The following is a 20120-nucleotide window of genomic DNA, read 5'->3' as shown; positions in this document are numbered from 1 at the left end:
TTTTTTATTAATAAAAAAAATCTAGATTATATTGACTTTGGTTAAAGACTTCAAAAGGGAACCAAAAATCAATGTGGTTGGTTTTGAACTGGTTCAAGGCTTTAACCAGCCCCCATAGGAATCTACATGCACATTTAGGGTGAGCATTCGGTCGGTTCGGTTCAAAATCGAACCAAACCGAATAAATCAAAAATCAAAATTTTAGTATTTATAAAAATCGAATCGAACTGATTTTGATCAGAAAATGAATCAAACCGAACCGGTCTGATTTGGTTCTATTTAGTTCAGTTTGATCGGTTTTAAGTTTTAATAAATTTTTTATTTTTTACACTTTATTTTTAATATTTTAAAATTTAATTAAAATATTTTAATTTTAATATGATTTAATTTATTTATATTATTGAAAAAAATATATTATTATCACTAATCGGTTCGATTCAGTTTTTTCAATTTTTTTCTGATAAAAACTAAATCAAACTGAAATAACTGAAATTTTTAGAATAAAAAATCAAATTGAACTGAAATTAATAAAAAGTTAAATTAAAATTTTAAATTAATTCAATTTAATTAATTTTTTTAATTTAAACCAAATATTGCTTCCGAAACAACGTCCTACGTTGTTTTTTTTTTTCCTTCCGCTGGGTATTTAACTTTTTCTTTGATACTTTGACTTTTTCACTATTAAATCATAAATTAAAGAAAAAAAGTTTAATTTTATATAAACAAATTAATAAATGCTTTTTTTACTATTTTTTAATTCTACTTATTATAATATTATTAAATTAATAATAAAATCACAGAAAAGGGGAAATATTTTAAAAAGATATAAAATATTAACAAATAATTGCTAGAGCTAAATTAAATAGAAGGCCTTAATATTGAAGTTAATTAGTAATTTCAATGTAACTTTTAACACACTTTAGCTATTGGTCGTTTTCTTTTTCTTTTTTCTACATAATTTAAAAAGGAAAATCTAGAATTATTTGGTTAGGCTTCTATGGTTTGATGGGAACCTTGACCTTTTTCATGGGAGCCTATAGCTCAAGGGACGTGGTTGAGCAAATCACCACGTATATAATAACTATTTTGAGACCACTCTTCTTGAAACCCATATATCAAAAATCCTTCCTTTTCATTCTCTTCTCTCTTCTTCCTTCTTCTTGAAACTCTGTTCATCATGGGTTCAACCGCCGAAACTCAAATGACTCCTACTCAGATCTCAGACGAAGAGGCAAATCTCTTTGCTGTGCAACTAACTAGCGCATCTGTACTCCCTATGGTATTGAAATCTGCTATTGAGCTCGACCTGCTTGAAATCATCGGTAAAGCTGGTCCTGGTGCGTTCCTGTCGCCGACCGACATCGCTTCTCAGTTGCCCACCAGCAATCCAGATGCTCCAGTGATGTTGGACCGTATCTTGCGACTCTTAGCCAGCTACTCCATACTTAAATTTTCTCCGAGAACCCTTCCTGATGGCAAAGTTGAGAGGCTGTATGGTCTTGCTCCTGTATGCAAATTCTTGACGAAAAATGAAGATGGCGTCTCTATTGCCGCTCTTTGTCTGATGAACCAGGACAAAGTCCTCATAGAAAGCTGGTAATTATCTTTAATTCTCATCTTATAGTTTAGAATTAAGCTTAATTATGGAGGAGGCAATGATGAATGAGGAATTAGGAAAGGCTTACAACGCCTGAAATGAAATGATCTTTGTTCACTGCCACTTGAGGTTTACGACAAAGAATTTAGTTGCCCACTAATTTCGTCACTTTCTCAATTCCCATAGCTAGTCCGCAACCACATTTTCACCTACCACGCAGGCGTGTCTACATTTTGAAGAAGGTAGGTTTAATATTTAATCTCTCTATATTGTTATTATTAATAAGCCATATTTTTAAAATCTATTAAAATATACTTATTTCTTTCTTTTATTAATAAAATAGTTATTTTATTCTTTTTTCCGTTAAAATTAGAGAGATTGACTCGTTAATAATAATAATACCTAAAGACTAAATCGTAAATTCCCTTTTAAAAATTATACGCATACACCATTTTTCCATTTTCACTCGGCACCTCCTTTTCAAGTTATATATATAATATGTGGTGTCACATTGCTTTATTTTTAAAGTTTTAATATATTAATTTTTACTTTAAAATTATATTTGATGATATATTTAAAGTTATTTTATATTTGAAATTATGCATGCAATAAATATATTAATTTAAAATAGTTAAATTTAATTTAATATATTTCGGTTATAAAAATTTTAAGATATTAAATAAAAATATTTCAAATAATGTTTTGAACTGAAAGTAAAATGATGCTTTCTGCTATTGGAAAATCTTTGACTGATTTTCATTGAATATTTTATAACAGATAAAATCAATTCATCGATTATTTTGATTAAGATAATTTTGTAAAGAATCAAAAGATTACACTTAAGAAAGGAAGTTTATTTTCCTTGTTATGTTTTATTTTATTTCATTTTATTTTAAAATTTTAAATCAAATAATAAATAGCCAGTAGTACCGAACGGATTCAAAAATTTTATTTAGGAGGTTAAATTTTAATAAATAGTTATAATATAAAATATATAAAATAAATATATATTTAAAAAATTTATAAAAATAAATAAAATATTATAATTAAATTACAATTTACTTATTTATTTATTAATTAAAATATATTAATAACATTTATATAGCTCATTTCTCATTCTATTATAAAATTGACTTTTAATTTTTATTATTATTTTTTTTTCACTATAACTATAACATATAAATTTATAAAAAAAATAATACGGTTGAAATAATATAATTATTTAATATAATATTTATTAGAAATTTATTTTTTAAAATTAAGTTATCTAATCTTTTAGTTATAAAAATAATATTTTTATTTTATTTTTTTTAAATTTAAATAATCTAATCTATTATCTATAAAAATAATACTTGAATTATATTTAAATATTTTTAAATTTAAATTATTTAATTTATTACCCTTAAATTTATATTTTTAAAATTAAATTATTATTTTAAATTTAAATAGTCTATAAAGCTCATTAATTAATAAAATAATATATAAAATAATTTTATTTATAAAAATTTAAAATTTATTTCTCTAAATTTAGATAGTTTAATAAATAATTTCAATTATATAAATAGATTAAAAATTAATTAAGTGAGATAATTATTTTTTAATAATAAAAATAGTCGGATAATATTAAATTACAAAATAAATGAATAATTTTAAAAAAATTTACATATTAGGGTTGAAATTTTAAAGATAAAAAATAATTTTTTTAGAATAAAAAAATAAAAATGAGAGGAAGAAAATAAAATAAATAATTAAAATTAAATGAATTAAATAATATTGAAGGTGAATAAGGATTTATTTGATAAAAAAATTGAAAAAATTAATTTTATAAAGTATAAAATATTTGAATGGAGTAATTTTGAAATAAAGACTATTAATAAAATTTTTTAAATATATAGGAATTTAATGATAATTTTTCTATTATATGTAAAATTACCTAAACCCTCCTACAAAATTTTAAATTTTTTAAGGGGCCCATAGCTCCCTTGCCCCACCGTGGATCCGTCCAGTAAACAATTACATTGAATTCAAAAACAAAAACAAAATTTTATGCAAATCTAAAATGCATGATTATAAGAAACCAATGGCTGTGTTGATTATAGGTATCACTTGAAAGATGCAGTTCTTGAAGGAGGCATTCCATTTAACAAGGCATATGGAATGACAGCATTCGAATATCATGGCACAGATCCAAGATTTAACAAGGTTTTCAATAAGGGAATGGCTGACCACTCAACCCTTGCCATGAAGAAAATTCTTGAGACTTACGAAGGCTTCCAAGGCCTTTCTTCCATTGTGGATGTTGGTGGTGGAACTGGAGCGGTCCTCAGCATGATCGTCTCCAAATACCCTTCAATCAAAGGCATTAACTTCGATTTGCCCCATGTTATTGACGACGCTCCACCCCATCCTGGTATTACGAATTCTCTTCCAAACTCCATGATCTTCTTCTTAATATTCTGCTTAATTCTGAGATAGTCATGAGTTGTGATGTTGGTTGTAGGAGTGGAGCATGTTGGTGGAGACATGTTCGTTAGTGTTCCTAAAGGAGATGCCATTTTCATGAAGGTAAGCTTGCAACTATCCTGTTGAAACCTTTTGCCGAACATGTAATGAACGGTCGTGATTTTTTTTACAGTGGATATGCCACGACTGGAGTGATGAACACTGCTTAAAATTCTTGAAGAATTGTTACAATGCGCTGCCACCAAATGGGAAGGTGATAGTAGCAGAATGCATTCTTCCTGTGGCGCCAGATAACAGCCTCGCCACCAAGACAGTGGTCCACATTGACTGCATCATGTTGGCTCACAACCCAGGTGGGAAAGAGAGAACTGAAAAGGAATTTGAGGCATTGGCCAAGGGAGCTGGATTTCAAGGTTTCAGAGTGGTGTGCAGAGCCTTTCATACCTATTTGATGGAATTCTTGAAGAGCGCCTGAGAGCATGCTTTGGATTTTTTAACTTCTGAAGTTTGTGAAATGAGATTTTCAAATGTTGCTTTCACAGTATATGTAATTTCTGTAATAAACAAATGAGAACTACTACACGATTGTACTACTGTACTTGTATCAAATAAATTGCTTACTTCAAGATGTTCTCTGCGTGGCATGTGGATGTGAATTTGTCTTACCATCCTTGTCTTACTTCAACTTGATTCATCATTGCTCCAAATAACTCAATCAAATATGAGGAGTTTGGCTCCTTGGTGTGTCTTCTCCTCCAGTGCCAGTGGTACCAATAATTTCCTTTAACACAAATCATCCCTTCCTTGGCAGTATGCTTGTGTTTTCTAGCTCTCCTCCAGTGGCCTTTCTTTGTGGAGTAGCAATTAGTGAGACTCGCCTCAATTGTGGCCGTCGGCTTCTCTCGGCCTTCATCTACGGTGTTCTCTCCGCGAAGTTCTGGTAGCAGCAACGCTGGTTGCCCTTGGTATTTGGATCCTTTTGTGGTAACAGGTGGTATTATTTCAGTGGGCAAAACAGAGACATCGTCGGATTTGTAGGGAGAAAAAACTAAGAAAATGAGTGAGAAATCTGCTGGAACAAGATCTGATCTTTTATTTCTTTCGTTTCATGCATATTTTCAGAAAGACAAGCCTAATTTATAGAGTTAAACTCACATGGTTTCTACCTAATCAAGTAAAAGAGAAATGGAGCACCCTACTTAGAATACTAGTCTTACAAGCTCATCAATCATACCTATTTTGCAGCTAACACAAACAAAATACAGAAACTAGAATTCTTGGAACTTGTAGAAAATTTGAAGCAAAAATATCACTTCCTTTAACAGACCTCAAAAGTCAGGACTTAGCTTCATGCCCTGCAAACAAAAGAGCTCTGTCTAAAAATTATTTAGGAGTAAGGGATCCTTATAACTGACGATGGACCGAGGAAGAACATACAACATCACCACATGTTTGAAGAAATGGCTAAATACATCTTTTCTGTTCACCTCTGTACTTATTGGTGATGTTAAATCTAGACCATTTGCAATCTTGTATCCAAATCGGTCTTGATTTTGTATGTTTTCTGCTAAATTAAGCATTCACTTGCTTGAATATCATAAAAAATTAGACGATTGATGCTGAGCATTAACTTTATTTGAATATTATAGTGCAGTGTCCCTCACATTGAATGACCAATGTCCTTGATGGTAACATATATAGGAAATTTGCAGAAATAGATAAGAATATTCAAACAATGCTCTTGAATATTAGGAAGCTAGTTCTTGAAAAGTTCCAAACAATGCTCTTGATCCAAGTTCCTGCTCCAAAACTTCTTATAATATTCAGCATAAGTGAAATCCCTATATATGGCTCCAACTCCATGTTGTTGAGTTGCTGGGCTAATTACAGCATCATCATGTGGGCAAAGGAAGGAAGCAACAGACATCCTAGCTTTTTCTGCATTAACAACGGCTCTATGCCATACACTTTTGTACTTGCCATTACTCAGTGCCTGCAACCATTCATTCAGTTAGCATAAATAATAAGTTGAGAAGATAAGATTGTTGAATAAGAATATGGAAATACACTTGCCTGTAACTGATCCCCAATGTTAATGACAAAAGCATTTGGGTGAGGATTAACAGCAAACCATTTGCCATTCTGAAGAACTTGAAGGCCAGAAACTTGAGAGTCTTGAAGTAAAATTGTGAGAGCATTGGGGTCTGTGTGTCCTGGTAATCCATAGGTGAGTTCTGGCTCTGGACATGGTGGGTAATAGTTCACTGCCATGTGTTGCCCTTGTTCACCCAATACCCTCTTTATGTAGTCTCCTTCAAGCCCTAAGCTCTCTGAAATCAGTTCTTGCAACCGAAACCCAAGTTTTCGAACTTCCGCACAGTAATTACTCACAATCTCCCTATTCATCCATGTAATAATTTCCCATCAGTCCTACTATGTTTTCTTCTACTATATGCTCTTTAACATAAAAATATTTATGTGATTAAGAGATCTAAAAATTCAAATGGAGGGTTTTTTTTTTTATTATTAATTAAATTTGAATTCAAGACAGATGCATAAAAATAATAAAATCAATTTATTAGTAATATATAAGCAATAATGCATGGCAGCCACATCACTAGCAATTTGAGGATATGTCTAAATCAATTTCCATTTTCTTTTTTTTTTTTAAATTTCTTATTAAACAATACCAAATTTACTGGTTATGAATCAGCACAAGTAATCTCATGTTCATCCTTTAAAAAAATTATATTTTTTCTAATCAATTTTCAAACATGACAATAACTCTTTACATTGAATATTATATCCCCATTGTTTCTTTTTCAAAAAGATCGGCTCAATGTCCATAATATTCAATTGCTTGCTATCTCTTTTTCCTTTTTAGAAATAAATTTCATAATATTAATTAAAATTTTAAAAAATTTACAATTTAATTTTTAGGTATTATCGTTATTAACGAGTGAATTCTTATATTTTCAAAAATTTATTAAAATATCTTTATCTTTTTTTCCGTCAATAAAATAGTTCTTTCATCATTTTTTTCGTTAAAAATAGATAAAAGATGAGAGAAAAAAATTTTAAAATTTAATTTTACCTTCAAATAAAATTTCTTATTTACTTCTTAGATTTTGATATTATTAATAAATCAGTCTCTATATTTTTAAAAATATATTAAAACGTGCTTATCTTTTCTCATATCTTTTAAAATATTCTTATCTTTTCTCATATCTATTAAAATATTCTTATCGTTTCTTCCCATCAACGAAATAGTCTCTCCTCCTCCTCAAAAAAGAAGTAAAAAGAAAAAGAAGAAGATAACGATGATGATGGAGAAAAAGAAGAAAAAGAAGAAAATGATAAGAAGGACATGATGACGATGATGAAGAAAAAAAAAGAAGAAGAATAATTTACTTCTTAAAAAAGAAGAATAAAAAGAAAAATTGAAGAAAAATAAAAAGAAAAAGAAAAAGAAGAAGAATCAAAGAAAAAGAGGAGGAGAAAGAGGAAAAAAAGTGAGTAATTTTATCTTTTACTATAGATGGAAGAACTATTTTATTGACGGAGGGAAAAAATAAAAACGTTTTAATAAATTTTTAAAAATATATGAACTGATTTGTTAATAATGGTAATATTCAAAAATTAAATTATAAATTTTCTTAAAATTTTTAATAAAAATTTATGAAAAATAGATATAACTATTTAAATGTGTAATATGAGGGATATTAGCTGTTATATAATTTCTTAATATTGATTTAATTTTTATTTTATATAATTTAAAATTTGTTCATTTTATGTTTCACTGATTTTAAATATATTTTGTAATTTTCAGTCATTTATCATAAGTTAAAGTTAAATACTATAAAAATATCTTGAGAAGACTTGTAGGATATTTTTTAGTAAAATAATTATTTTTTAAAAAAATAAATAAGAGATAAATCCATATTTCTAGAAGAGGGTGACTTGGAAAGTTGAAAGTTACTTTGCTTAAAACAAATCCACATAAAATTCATGCTACAAATAAATAATTAAATAACTTAAATTTTAATTTTTAATTTATTAAACTATGTTTTTCCTTATCTAATCTAATTACTTTAATTTCAATCATCTTCTCTAAATTAATTTGTCATAAAAAAATAAAATAATCAAGAGAAATATAGCAGATTTAAAAATTATAAAAGTATTAATTAATTTAATTTAAAAACCAAATAATAATTTTAAATAAATCAAATTAATTTTTAAGTTGGTGGTCGACTCCATACTTCAGGCTAGGCTAATTTATCCTCTATATTAAATTGTTACGTATGTTGCCTAATAGACTACACGTCACCAATCGTACTAATAGCCGTTGGACCGAGAAAGGAATCTGATTGGGGCACAATCTTAGCCCTCCATCCTTGGACGGTCAGGATCTTATGATTTAGCGTGCTCACGTCAACGCGGCTTTAGCCTCCAACGTCACCGTGCCTTCATTAAAATTGATATTAAATTAAATTGAAATCAAATGATTTGATTTCGGACCAAATCTTTTTTTTTTAAAGTTTATTTTTTTTAATTATTAAATATAACTAGAATTAATATTAAATAAAAATAAATTCGAAAATAATCCTATTAAGTGGATTTTAGCCGCATAAATTATAAATTGAATTATTATATTTAGATTCTTGAATTACTTATAAAATTAAAAAATAATAATAATATAATTAATTTAAAGGTTTTCTTGTAATTTCTAGATCAGATTTAACTTATTTCAAAAATTAATTTAAAAGGAGAACTACCAGACACAGGTATATTATCTCAAAAATTAGCTTGAAAATTGTGTATGAATCAGAGCACAGACACATTACCCCTTTCTACAATAGATATAAAATTCAACTCATCTTTATTCTCACATCAAAAATGTTATTAGTGTTTAACATATTTATAAAAAGTCTGAGATGGGAGACTCTAATACTGTATTAAATTTAAGTCAATTCAACATCATTTCATATGAAAATTAAAAAAAAAAAAACAGATTTGCATTTTAGAATGGCTTCACAAATATATTAAATTAAAATTTTCCCTAAATTAAAACTGAATAATGAAAATAGGATTTGAAAATGTGATCCATGTGCCAATTAAAATTAACTTGCATGGATTAAATTTCCATTTTCGAACTATAAATATTAATGAAACGTGTTAAAAATGATTCAAAACTTTTCACCTACTTATTTATTACAATGTAAAGTAACTTACTTTACTTATAGATTTTTATTTTTTTTTTGAAAAGGAGAATGGGGAATTCAAATATAAGATCTCTCATATTTACTCGGATGCACTTATCAGAGACATATTTATTTAATGTTTAAATATTTACTGTAGTTAATTGATGTACAGAGACATAATCACCAAGCAATACCCAAAAGTTAAAGCCATTTAATTATTTTCGCAATATTAACCTTTTTTAAGGTACATGCATGAGAATCTCTAAGAAAAAGACTTGATTAGTGTTTTTTTTTTTAAGAAGAAAGACTTAATCAATTGATTAAGCTAGCTAGGCTGTTCTGCAAGAGAGATCCAAACAATACTCCCTTCTTGAAACCCATGTGAGCACATGGCAAATTTAGTAGGACAGCAAGAAATTTTCTTTTTCTTTTTCTTTTTCCTTTTAATATTTCAGTAAATAGAATTGAGTGCATATATTCAATTGATTTGAATTATAGTAAGGATCAATCCTGCCCATCAACTTAATTAATATTTTAAAAATCAAAAAATTTAACTGCTAAAAAATTTAATTTAATAATAAATGTATCCAGAAAAAAACTTAAATTTTACTTCTCCGATACCATTTGAAAGAAAAAACATATTGAGTTAGAGACGTGGAACTCTGCACTATCTTAATACCTACTGTGTATTTATGCATGAATCCATGTTGATAGTTTGTTTTACGTGCGCAACTCATTTGATATATATATATATATATTCAAAAATAGCAGAATGATATTATTTATTAAATAAAATATAAAAATTTAAAAAGATGAGAGAGGATTCCACGTGTCGGATTTCTAGCAGAACTTGTTCATGCACCCACTGTCACTTAAACAAATCTCATATAGAGAGAGGGACTTACTTGAATGAAGGAGGATTAGAAGGCCACTCAGGCACATACTGGTGAAGAGGATAACAATGGAGTCTCAGATAATCTCTCCAGTTGTGAACTTTCTCCTTATTCACATTAAAACTTGTAGAAAGTCTCATTGTCTTTGATGGGTCATCTGAGTAAAGCTTCAGCTTCTCTTCCACTGGCAACTTGAAGAACTCATCTGCCGCTCCTAACATTTTCTCCACATCTTCTATGGTCACTCCATGATTTACCACCTGCACGCCCCCAAGATTTATCAACTTCTTCTAGGTTACAAATTTAATCCATAAAATATGCATAACAAAGAGTTGTGAGAATTGAGAAATGGGTAATAATTACCTGAAAAAACCCGTAGTTAGCACAGGCGTCGCCGATTAGCTGCGCAATTTTGGTCCTATCTTCACAACCCAAGTCGATAACCGGAACGTCCTTGCATGGTAAAACTTCTGATAGCCGAGGACGTTCGGATTCCGGCCGGATGTAACTTTCCGGGAGGTTTGAGTGCCGGATTCCAGAGGAAAGAACTTTTGTGTGAGTGTCCATGGGGTATATAGATACTAAGTATATATAAAAAGATTAGCAGCAGGATGGACACCCTTGTTTTCTGCGTAGAGTCATCGTGTCTAATCTCCAAGGCGATGGCTCATATGAGTTCTCAGCATATTGCGGGTATTTATATTTGCAGTTCGGAGTTCAAAGGTTGATTTTCTTTTTTATTTTTTTGATAATTATAGCAATATAATCCTCGAGCTAAAGATTTCAGTATATTTTTTAAATTGTATAATAAAAAAAATAAATTCATCCTTATTATTACGAAAAAATATATATTATATATTTTTTATACATAGAATAAGAAATTAAAGAGTATCGCACTTTAGAATAAGATATATCCTGAAAATCACATTTCACCAATTACCTAAAAGTTTCGAGAGAACAATCAAAGAGTTGAAAATCACGAGAATATACAATTAAATTAGCTATACCATTTGCAACACGATTAGTCTCTCCATAAACATAATATAAGTGAATTGTACCTATCAATTTAATTGAATTAAGTGACGATATTGTAACAAAACATTCACGTACCTTAAATTTGCATCCTTATTATCTTCCATAAACATAATATAAGTGAATTATACCTACCAATTTAATTGAATTAGGTGACGATATTGTAACAAAATATTCACGTACCTTAAATTTGCATCCTTATTATCTTCCAAGAGAGTAAGCTTTGCTTTGGAATCCATTTTCACAATGAAGCATCCAATCCCCATATTCCAAGCTAGCTTAGCGAACACAAAAGCCATTTAACCAGACCCACATACCCCTATATATGCTACCATCACCAGGATTTCCTTTAGATGCACTGTCTCTATTGAACTTAATTCAATCCGATAAAGAGAGGCTGTCATATTGGTGACCATCCGAGCACCACCTTGGGCGCGAACCCCAGTGGAACACTATGCCTTCAAATTTTATGCAAGTTGTAAACTAAAACAAAGGAGTCATTGGTCTAAGGAGGTGGCCACACTACGAAAAACATTGTCATTCCGTCATCTCCATAATCACCACAGTTCCAGAAAAAGCACTTGTGCAGAAGAAGACTCATGACATAGGATGCACTCCAAAGTAGATAGCTTGGGTAACCAATCAACAATGTCTAAAGACAAAAACAGTCGAAGAGAAGCAAAACGTCAAATACATGTCCAGAAGTCAAGTGCTTGTGGACAGTCCCGAAAAATATGGAGCATGTCTTTCTCAGCTGCACTACAAATGGAACAGTTCATATCTTGCGTAAATCCTCTCCTTCATCTTTCCCTATTCGTCATAAGTTTGTCATGAATGCAAGAGCCAAATAAAGCAAAGAAAGCATTGGCCAACAGGTACCGCCCAAACCTGGCTCCACCGCTGACTCGTAGAAAAGGAGGGACCTGTAATCAACAACTCATATGCAATTTTAACTGTAAACTTGCCACTAGAAGTAGCCATCCATGCCAATTGATCCATGGTGTAACGACCTGGAAACCGGACCGCTACCGGCGCTAGGATCCAGATCGACATAAGGTCGCTGGGACCCGTAGCAAGCCTAACATAAATCCTGTATACCTGTTAAATCCCATACATGATCAATTATTTACATAAAAATTTTAAACTTTTTCTTTCATTCACCAAGCTTAACCTGTGCATGCACAACTCATAATCATAAATCTCAAACCCCACACTGGAGCCCTCATCAAATGCTCCAATGAGGTAACATATCGTACAGTAAGCTTGGTTTACATAAAACATCAATAAAACATTTTATAGATCATGTGCAAAAGGGATTAACCAACATACTAGGGTCAAGCACAACTCTAAACCTCAATAAACATCATTACATTACATTACTGTACTATACTTCACATTACATTATTTTTATGTCCACGTCTAGCTATTACATAAAATATGACTTCTTTACTCTTGCTGACTTCCTGATCTATCTCGTACCTGCAAAACTGGGGGTTAAGGGAATGGGGTGAGCTACTACAGCCCAATGAGCAGAATAAAACACAATAATTTAAAACATATGCTTTCATGAAATACATCACATCACAAACAAATCACATCAAGGATGGACTTGTCCCCCATAGTCCTCTACATATCCCATAGTGCCAGGGGCATAGAATGGGTCTCGTCCTGGTCTTTCTCTTAACTTAACATAACATAACATAACATAACTTTCCAATAATGTCAGGGGCGTAGAATGAGCCTCGACCTGGTCTTTCTCTTAACATAGTGCCAGGGGCGTAGAATGGACCTCGACCTGGACTTCCATATCATACCATATCATATCACATCATATCATATTGAGGACTAAAGGATCATCCAATATCCACCCACATCATCATCATATTATGCAATGCAACATATTCGTGAATTCTAATGCAACCAACCTAATATATCTCATGGCATTCGTGATGCATGAACATGCTCAAAATTTATTTATTTACTTTGCAATATAAAGAGTCATTCTACTCACCTCAGGCTAGCTCTAAAAAGACACTGAAGCAGCTAACTCACTGCTGGGGTCCTCGGTTCCTCAGGTCCGAACCTACACAGGTGGACTCAAATGAGGGACCAAACATACATGAACATGACTCTGAACAACTCCCCAAAAACCCCCTAAAACACCTTAAAACAATCACTGAAATCATGCAAAGGAAGGCTGAACAGGGCACTTTCGGCTGCAGGTTCGGCGGCCGAAAGTCCCTCCAGAGCCGAAACTCAGCCACTTTCGGCGGCACCTTTGGCGGCCGAAAGTCCCTTCCAGAGACGAAACTCATGCATGTTCGGCGGCCGAAACTCCCCTCTAGAGCCGAAAGTCCAACTTTCGGTGGCAGGGTTTGGCAGCCAAAAGCTTGCCTTCACAGGCAGGTTCGGCAGCCGAAAGTCCTTCGGCTGCCGAACCTGAGTTCTTCCAAAGGGGCATAACTCAGCCTCCTCATGCACATTTTGCCTCCCAAACCATTCAAACATGCATTTAGCCATTCTACAACATGAAAACCCAAGCAAACAAGCATATAGAGGTCTCAAACTAACCTAAACCCCAACACAAACACATATAGCAACTCATACAACACACATTATCCATAAACTCAACATTTACCCTAACAAAAATCAACAATCCTAAACATGCATTTCTACCCCATAACCCCTCAAAACTTGGTTAAAACATACAAGAAAGGTAGGATCTAAGCTTACCTTTTGAAGATCGAGAGGAGAGACGATCCTAACTTGGAGATGGGAGAAATCTAGCTCATTGGGTCTCCAAGCTCCAAAACTTGATCTTAGCTTCAAAAATCTTCAAAACCAAGTTAACACTTGTTAAAACTTGAAAGATTTGAGGAAAATCATCAAAACCGACCATAGGAGGGCATGGACTCATCGTTGGCCGAAAATAGAGGAGAAAGCTCGCCCATTTTCGGCCATGGGGCCTTTTATAGGTGGCTGGCTAGACCACCTTCGGAAGCCGAAGGTGACTCCAAAACTCATGCATGTTCGGCGGCCGAACCTGGATTTCCCTCTATGGTCTTTTTCATTCAAAACTCAATTTCTTTCTTATTTAAAAACATAAAATACATGAAACATTTTATAAAAACATGGTTTTACCCTTCTAGAAGTTTCCAACATCCGAGATTCCACCAGACGGTAGGAATTCCGATACCGAAGTCTAGCCGGGTATTACACATGGAATTTACGTCAGACACAAGAACAATACTTTTCACTAGTTTGCAATCCTCCTTTGAAAGATAAGGTCGAGTAGAGTCCCAATCCCAAACATAAACCTTCCAATATTGAGACACCATAGCATACTCATATGATGGAAGCAATGGGCTTGTTAGGAGATTTCAATAAATAAATATGTCTAAATTAATATATATATATATATGATTTTATTTGGGTCCTTAAAAGTTAGTAATGATTTTATTTGGGTCGTGACTGATGAGTTGCAAAAGAAAATTTTCTTTTTGTAATCGTGCAAGAGAAGTTACATTTAAAATCTAGAAGAGCAATCGATTATAAATTTAAACTGGCTAAAAAAGAAAATGTCAAAATCCAGATTCAAAGCCCAAATAAAATCCAACTCATTTCAAGAGCGTTCTAGAATAACCCATCACTTTGTTTTTGTCCCTCAGCATCAATATGCATCAAGCTACAAAAAGATCGTTGAAGAAATGATGCCATGGCATTTTCAGTCTCGTGTAGCAATGAAGCCGCAATAAAGAGGCAGTTTCGCAATCCAACGTTGAGTAATCTATCAATTTACAATACTTACAACAGCAATAGGCCGAAAAAAAAATTTAAAACACAGAAATAAAATCATGTAACTAGAAATACAGTTGCACATAATCATACTCCGAATACGAATAAAATTAAATACCAACTAAATGTCTCACTGAAGACCAACAATACCAACATCAAAATATAAATCACAAGATAAAAATCATTGAGGTCAAACAAAGCTCCAAATATGGTGAAAGTTAATCTCAACCTTGAAAACCCTCTTCCTCCCTATCACTTTCTCTCTCTTTTGAATGAAAGAAAAGTTAATAATTTTACATTTTTACATAAAGCACTTTATGATAAATATATAAGAATATATGAATTCAAAATTTCATATTTTCTTTTTAACTTTAAAGTTAAATATATTAACCACATCTCACGGTTATAAACAAATATCACTGCAGAAAATATTAACCATAACTTGTTTGAGTAAATAAAAAAAATTCTATATTAGTAAAACTTCATTTTATGTAATTTATGTAATACTCTCCGAAAACGATAATCAATTGAGAGTTGGGAAACGAAAAAAAGAAAAGAAAAGGTAAGTCAAGGTTTGGGGCGTTGAACCTCTTGTAACTTCTTATAAAAACTGTAATAAAAACTGTAAATATTCAATTTATAACGGAAAAAATTAATTCAACTAAATTAATTTAAAATTTTAATTTAATTTTTTATTTATTTTAATTCGATTTGATTTTTAATTTTAAAAATTTCAATTATTTCAGTTTAATTTGATTTTGATCAGAAAAAAATCGAATAGAATTGATTAGTAAATATAATATATTATTTTCAATAATATAGAGAAATTAAATTATATTAAAATTAAAATATTTTAATTAAATTTTAAAATAATAAAAATAAAGTATAAAAAATAAAAAATTTATTAAAAATTTAAATCGATTAAATCGAACCGAATCAAACTAAATCAGATTGATTCAATTTAATTTCTGATCAAAATCGATTTAATTTTTATAAATATCAAAATTTTAATTTTTAGATTTAATTTGATTTAAATTAATCCGACCAATTACTTAACTCTCGCTCCTTGATCTGGAAAACAGGAAAGTCTGTGATGCTTCACGGGAGTATTTAAAAAACTTCCTAAACATCTTTTTTCAAATTATAAGGGCACAGGACATAGAAAATACGAAATCTAAAATTTTTTAATTTTTTTTTAATATATTTATTAGGTGTGTTCAGTTTAAATCGAAAAAATCGATCGAATTGAATTAATTTAAAATTTTAATTTAATTTTTTATTTATTTCGATCCGTTTAAATTTTTAATTTTAAAAATTTCAATTATTTTAATTCAATTCGATTTTAATTAGAAAAAAATTAAAAAAATCAAATCGAACTGATTTTTGATAATAATATATTATTTTCGATAATATAGAGATATTAGATCATAATAAAGTTAATATATTCTAATTAAATTTTAAAATAGTAAAAGTAAAGTGTAAAAAATAAAAAATTTATTAAAAATTTAAATTGATCAAATTAAATCAAATTGAATTCGATTAGTTCGATTCGATTCAATTTCTAATAAAAATCAATTTGATTTGATTTTAATAAATATCAAAATTTTAATTTTTAATTTATTTGATTTGTTTCGACTTTAAATCGAACCGATCAAATACTCACCGTAATATTTATCACCATATTTAAGCTAGAATAGCGTACCATATCAACAGTTTAGGGGCACTACAAATGAAAACTAAATTGGTCTTTGGGGAAAATGCTGGGTGAAGGCGATGTCACCATCAGAGGTGAGTATTCGGTCGGTTCATTTTAAAACCGAATCGAATCAAATAAATCGAAAACCGAAATTTTAGTGTTTATAAAAATCGAACCGAACTGATTTTGGTCAGAAACTGAATCGAACTGAACCGGTCTGATTCGGTTCGATTCGGTTCGGTTTGATCGGTTTCGATTTTTAATAATTTTTTTTATTTTTTACACTTTATTTTTAATATTTTAAAATTTAATTAAAATATTTTAATTTTAATATGATTTAATTTCTCTATATTATTGAAAAAACATATTATTATCACTAATCGGTTCGGTTCGGTTTTTTCGATTTTTTTTTATTAAAACCGAACTGAATCGAAATTTCTAAACTTAAAAATCGAACTGAACCGAAATGTATAAAAATCAAACTAAATTTTTAAATCGATTCGATTCGGTCAATTTTTTCAATTTGAATCGAATACTGTTCACGCTAGTCACCAAGAAAGTGACTATTTTTCACTGCTTTAGTTTATAGAGTTTAGAGGAACATGTGCTTTTTATTATAGGGCAGTTGCTGAAAATTATGTCTCTAAAATTTGACATCTTAAAAAGAGTGGTCCTATAGATGATATCAAATTCTTCACCTCAAGTTTTTAATCAATTTGAGCCAATCAGCTCTTGTAATGTCAATTACCAGAATGATTCTTAACCCTTTTAGGACGTTCACATGTCCTTAAGCTACCTGGCCATGGGACAGAGTGACACCATTATAATAACTCCAGCTTGTGATCATCCATGACGAAACTCTGACGAAACTCTAGCCTTTAAATAAGTGATAAAATAAATTATCACTTAAACATATATGTATTTATATATGCAAAAATATTATATTTAGTCTTTTTATCAATAAGATGTTGAGAAAAAATTTCTTAATCGGATCATTAAAATTTAAAAAATTAAATTTAATAAGTTAAAATGTTTTAAAAATCTAAAATGTTGATATTTTTATTAATTTTAATTAATTTAATTTAAAACTTTTATATTAATTTTATTTATCGTCAACACTAAAATCGAAAGTTTTTAATGTCGCGGTTGATTTAATATAAATATTAATATTTTAATTATTATTATTGATATGGCTAAAAATTTTATAATAATGAAAAATCTAATTTTTTTTATTTTTTATGAATTATAGCCTAATTTTAAAGTTTTATTTTAAATGTAGTTAATTAGTTAATTTTAATTATTATCAATGATCAATAAATAAAACTAGGATGTAAAAATGATCAAGTTTTAAAAATGTTCCAAAAAATCAATTATATGATTTTTTTTTATTTTGGCTTCAAATATATTTGAATTTGAGATATTGTAGGGGTATTTAATTTTTGTTTCGCCTTTTAGAAATTATGATATTTATTATTTCGAGTCTTTAATTTTTAATTAATTTTATGAGTTGGTAAAATCAGGTTGGATTTTTGAAGTCTCCGAATCTGAACAGGGCTTTATAACAAAGGCGAGATTGGGTGTAGCCCTTCTTATAACAATCATTCGAAACCATGTTATTTCTAACCTACATTTTATAATGGTTTGGCATGGCATTAAACGGATCTTTGTCGATTTGTTAGGGTAGAGTCTTTTTTATATCAAGTGCCCTTTTATTTTCTGTCCAATTATTATATGATTGAAGTGAGAATAAATATCGAGACTCCATTTAACATTTCACCGGACCTTCGTCGATTTGTTAGGTTATTATCTTTTCTATATCAAGTGTCCTTTTATCTCCTATCCAATTATTATATGATTGAAGTATTATATGATTGAAGCAGGAGCGGAGGGAGGGTACGGCAAGGGGCACGTGCCGTACCGGCGACCGGAAAATATTTTGAAGGGGGATGAAGGTGCCGCAGCAGCGCAGCCGGTAGTGCCGCAGCAGTGCAGTTGCAGCCGGTGGTGCCCTATCAAAAGGGAAGCTCCTAGCTCCGTCACTGAATTGAAGTAAGAATAAATATTGAGACTCCATTTAACATTTTACCGGCTCGAGGAAGTAAACTGATAAATGTTATTTTCTTCCTTTGATTTTGAAAATCAGCCTATAGTTCCTATTGAATTCACTGCAGTGGAAGATTTAGTCTTTTCTTTGGCATTTTTCGCCTGTTTGCAGTTTTGGTGGGTTATTTTGGCTTTTGCTTGCCATTCATTGATCTGTCCTTCATGATTTTGACGATGGTTTTGCACTTGTGTCGGTGTCGGTGCGGGTGAAAGTATGGATAATATTTTCATGAAATATATTTTATATGAAAAATGTTGATGTTATAATAATAATAATAATAATAATAATAATTGATGATAAAATTTAAAATTGAAACATTCAGATTTAGTTTTGTGATAAGTGCATTTAATAAATTTAAGAAATTTTAGATTTTATTTTTTTAATTTCTAATTATCATTTTTAAAAAAAAATTAAAATTGTAAAACAAGTTTATAATAAGTCTCTTAAGCATATGTCTGTCTCCCATGTCATATGCTTGTATAGATTCAGATGTCCTTGTAATAAATGGGCCTCAGTTTGTTTCAGTGTTCAGCGTATGCAAAACGCAGTTCATGTATCTATATTTCAAACTATTCATTTTCTATATAAAAAACAAAATCATACAAAATTATCTTATTATAAATATTAAAAATAATAATAATAAAATGTGAGGACTTCTTAAGTGGCTCAAGCTCTACTATTGATTTATTGAACAATAACGCCTTTTGAAATTTAAGGTTTGATGCTAGTTTAGGTAGAATGGTTGAGTCAGTGCTGAATCAAACATGCAAGAAAGAAATTAATGGTAGCAAGTGAGTTGGCTATGATAATCACTATAAAACCTAATTCATAAAAGCATGTAAGGGTAAAGGGAAACAAAGTTTTCAAGTTTCAATAGGATGGACTTGGTGGTTGTTATCCTATGAGAATATTCTCGATAGGACTCTACTTCCTTTAATCTTCATTAGCACCTAGTTATTCGCTTAAACAACTTCATTTCTGAATTTTTAAGGACACTCAAAGCCTAAATCTTTAAATATTTAAAGATATTTTGACTAATCATTATTTTCGACTTGATTCCATCGGTTCAAACTAGTTTATTTAAACGACCTCAATATACTAAGTGAGTTGGATCAACCAATTTGAAAATTCGAACCTTAAATCCAAAATGTCTGATATAGTATTAATGTGTTAATGTGGTGTGTACACACGTTGATATCACTAGATTAATGAACTTTCTCTATTTCATATACACTAGGCCATTCTTTCCATCAATGAAATGTAAAAATTAAATTATTTTAAAAAAATAGTTTTTTTATTAAAACTAAACTTTCTCTATATAAATTTATTAACATTATTT

General features: G+C 30.2%; 2 protein-coding genes across 2 annotated transcripts; one reads left to right on the top strand and one right to left on the bottom strand.

The window, feature by feature from the left end:
* The first annotated feature begins 1088 nt into the window (after positions 1 to 1088).
* LOC110625885 (caffeic acid 3-O-methyltransferase) lies at positions 1089 to 4686 on the top strand. The gene is made up of 4 exons (XM_021771577.2): positions 1089 to 1596; positions 3697 to 4007; positions 4098 to 4162; positions 4233 to 4686. The coding sequence occupies exons 1-4, from the start codon at positions 1178 to 1180 to the stop codon at positions 4533 to 4535; spliced, it is 1098 nt and encodes a 365-aa protein (XP_021627269.2). The 5' UTR covers positions 1089 to 1177; the 3' UTR covers positions 4536 to 4686.
* Positions 4687 to 5673: 987 nt separating this feature from the next.
* On the bottom strand, positions 5674 to 10838 carry LOC110625896 (protein DOWNY MILDEW RESISTANCE 6). The gene is made up of 4 exons (XM_021771587.2): positions 10518 to 10838; positions 10167 to 10414; positions 6134 to 6458; positions 5674 to 6053 (listed from the first exon to the last, which is right to left on the bottom strand). Exons 1-4 carry the CDS (start codon positions 10719 to 10721, stop codon positions 5817 to 5819), a joined length of 1014 nt encoding a protein of 337 aa, XP_021627279.1. The 5' UTR covers positions 10722 to 10838; the 3' UTR covers positions 5674 to 5816.
* Between the last annotated feature and the right edge of the window lie 9282 nt (positions 10839 to 20120).

This window comes from Manihot esculenta, chromosome 1, assembly GCF_001659605.2.
Source record: "Manihot esculenta cultivar AM560-2 chromosome 1, M.esculenta_v8, whole genome shotgun sequence".
Taxonomy (NCBI): domain Eukaryota; kingdom Viridiplantae; phylum Streptophyta; class Magnoliopsida; order Malpighiales; family Euphorbiaceae; genus Manihot; species Manihot esculenta.
The sequence above is the reverse complement of the archived record's forward strand: the minus strand, read 5'-3'. Positions and strand labels throughout refer to the sequence as shown.

Bases quoted from the DNA above. Each gene is read 5' to 3' on its own strand.
- LOC110625885 (XM_021771577.2), top strand. From the start codon at position 1,178: ATGGGTTCAACCGCCGAAACTCAAATGACTCCTACTCAGATCTCAGAC. The intron at 4,008-4,097 runs GTATTACGAATT...TGTTGGTTGTAG, and splicing joins CGACGCTCCACCCCATCCTG to GAGTGGAGCATGTTGGTGGA. The intron at 4,163-4,232 runs GTAAGCTTGCAA...TTTTTTTTACAG, and splicing joins GAGATGCCATTTTCATGAAG to TGGATATGCCACGACTGGAG.
- LOC110625896 (XM_021771587.2), bottom strand. From the start codon at position 10,721: ATGGACACTCACACAAAAGTTCTTTCCTCTGGAATCCGGCACTCAAAC. The intron at 10,415-10,517 runs GTAATTATTACC...GGGGGCGTGCAG, and splicing joins CTAACTACGGGTTTTTTCAG to GTGGTAAATCATGGAGTGAC. The intron at 6,054-6,133 runs GCAAGTGTATTT...GAATGGTTGCAG, and splicing joins ACATTGGGGATCAGTTACAG to GCACTGAGTAATGGCAAGTA.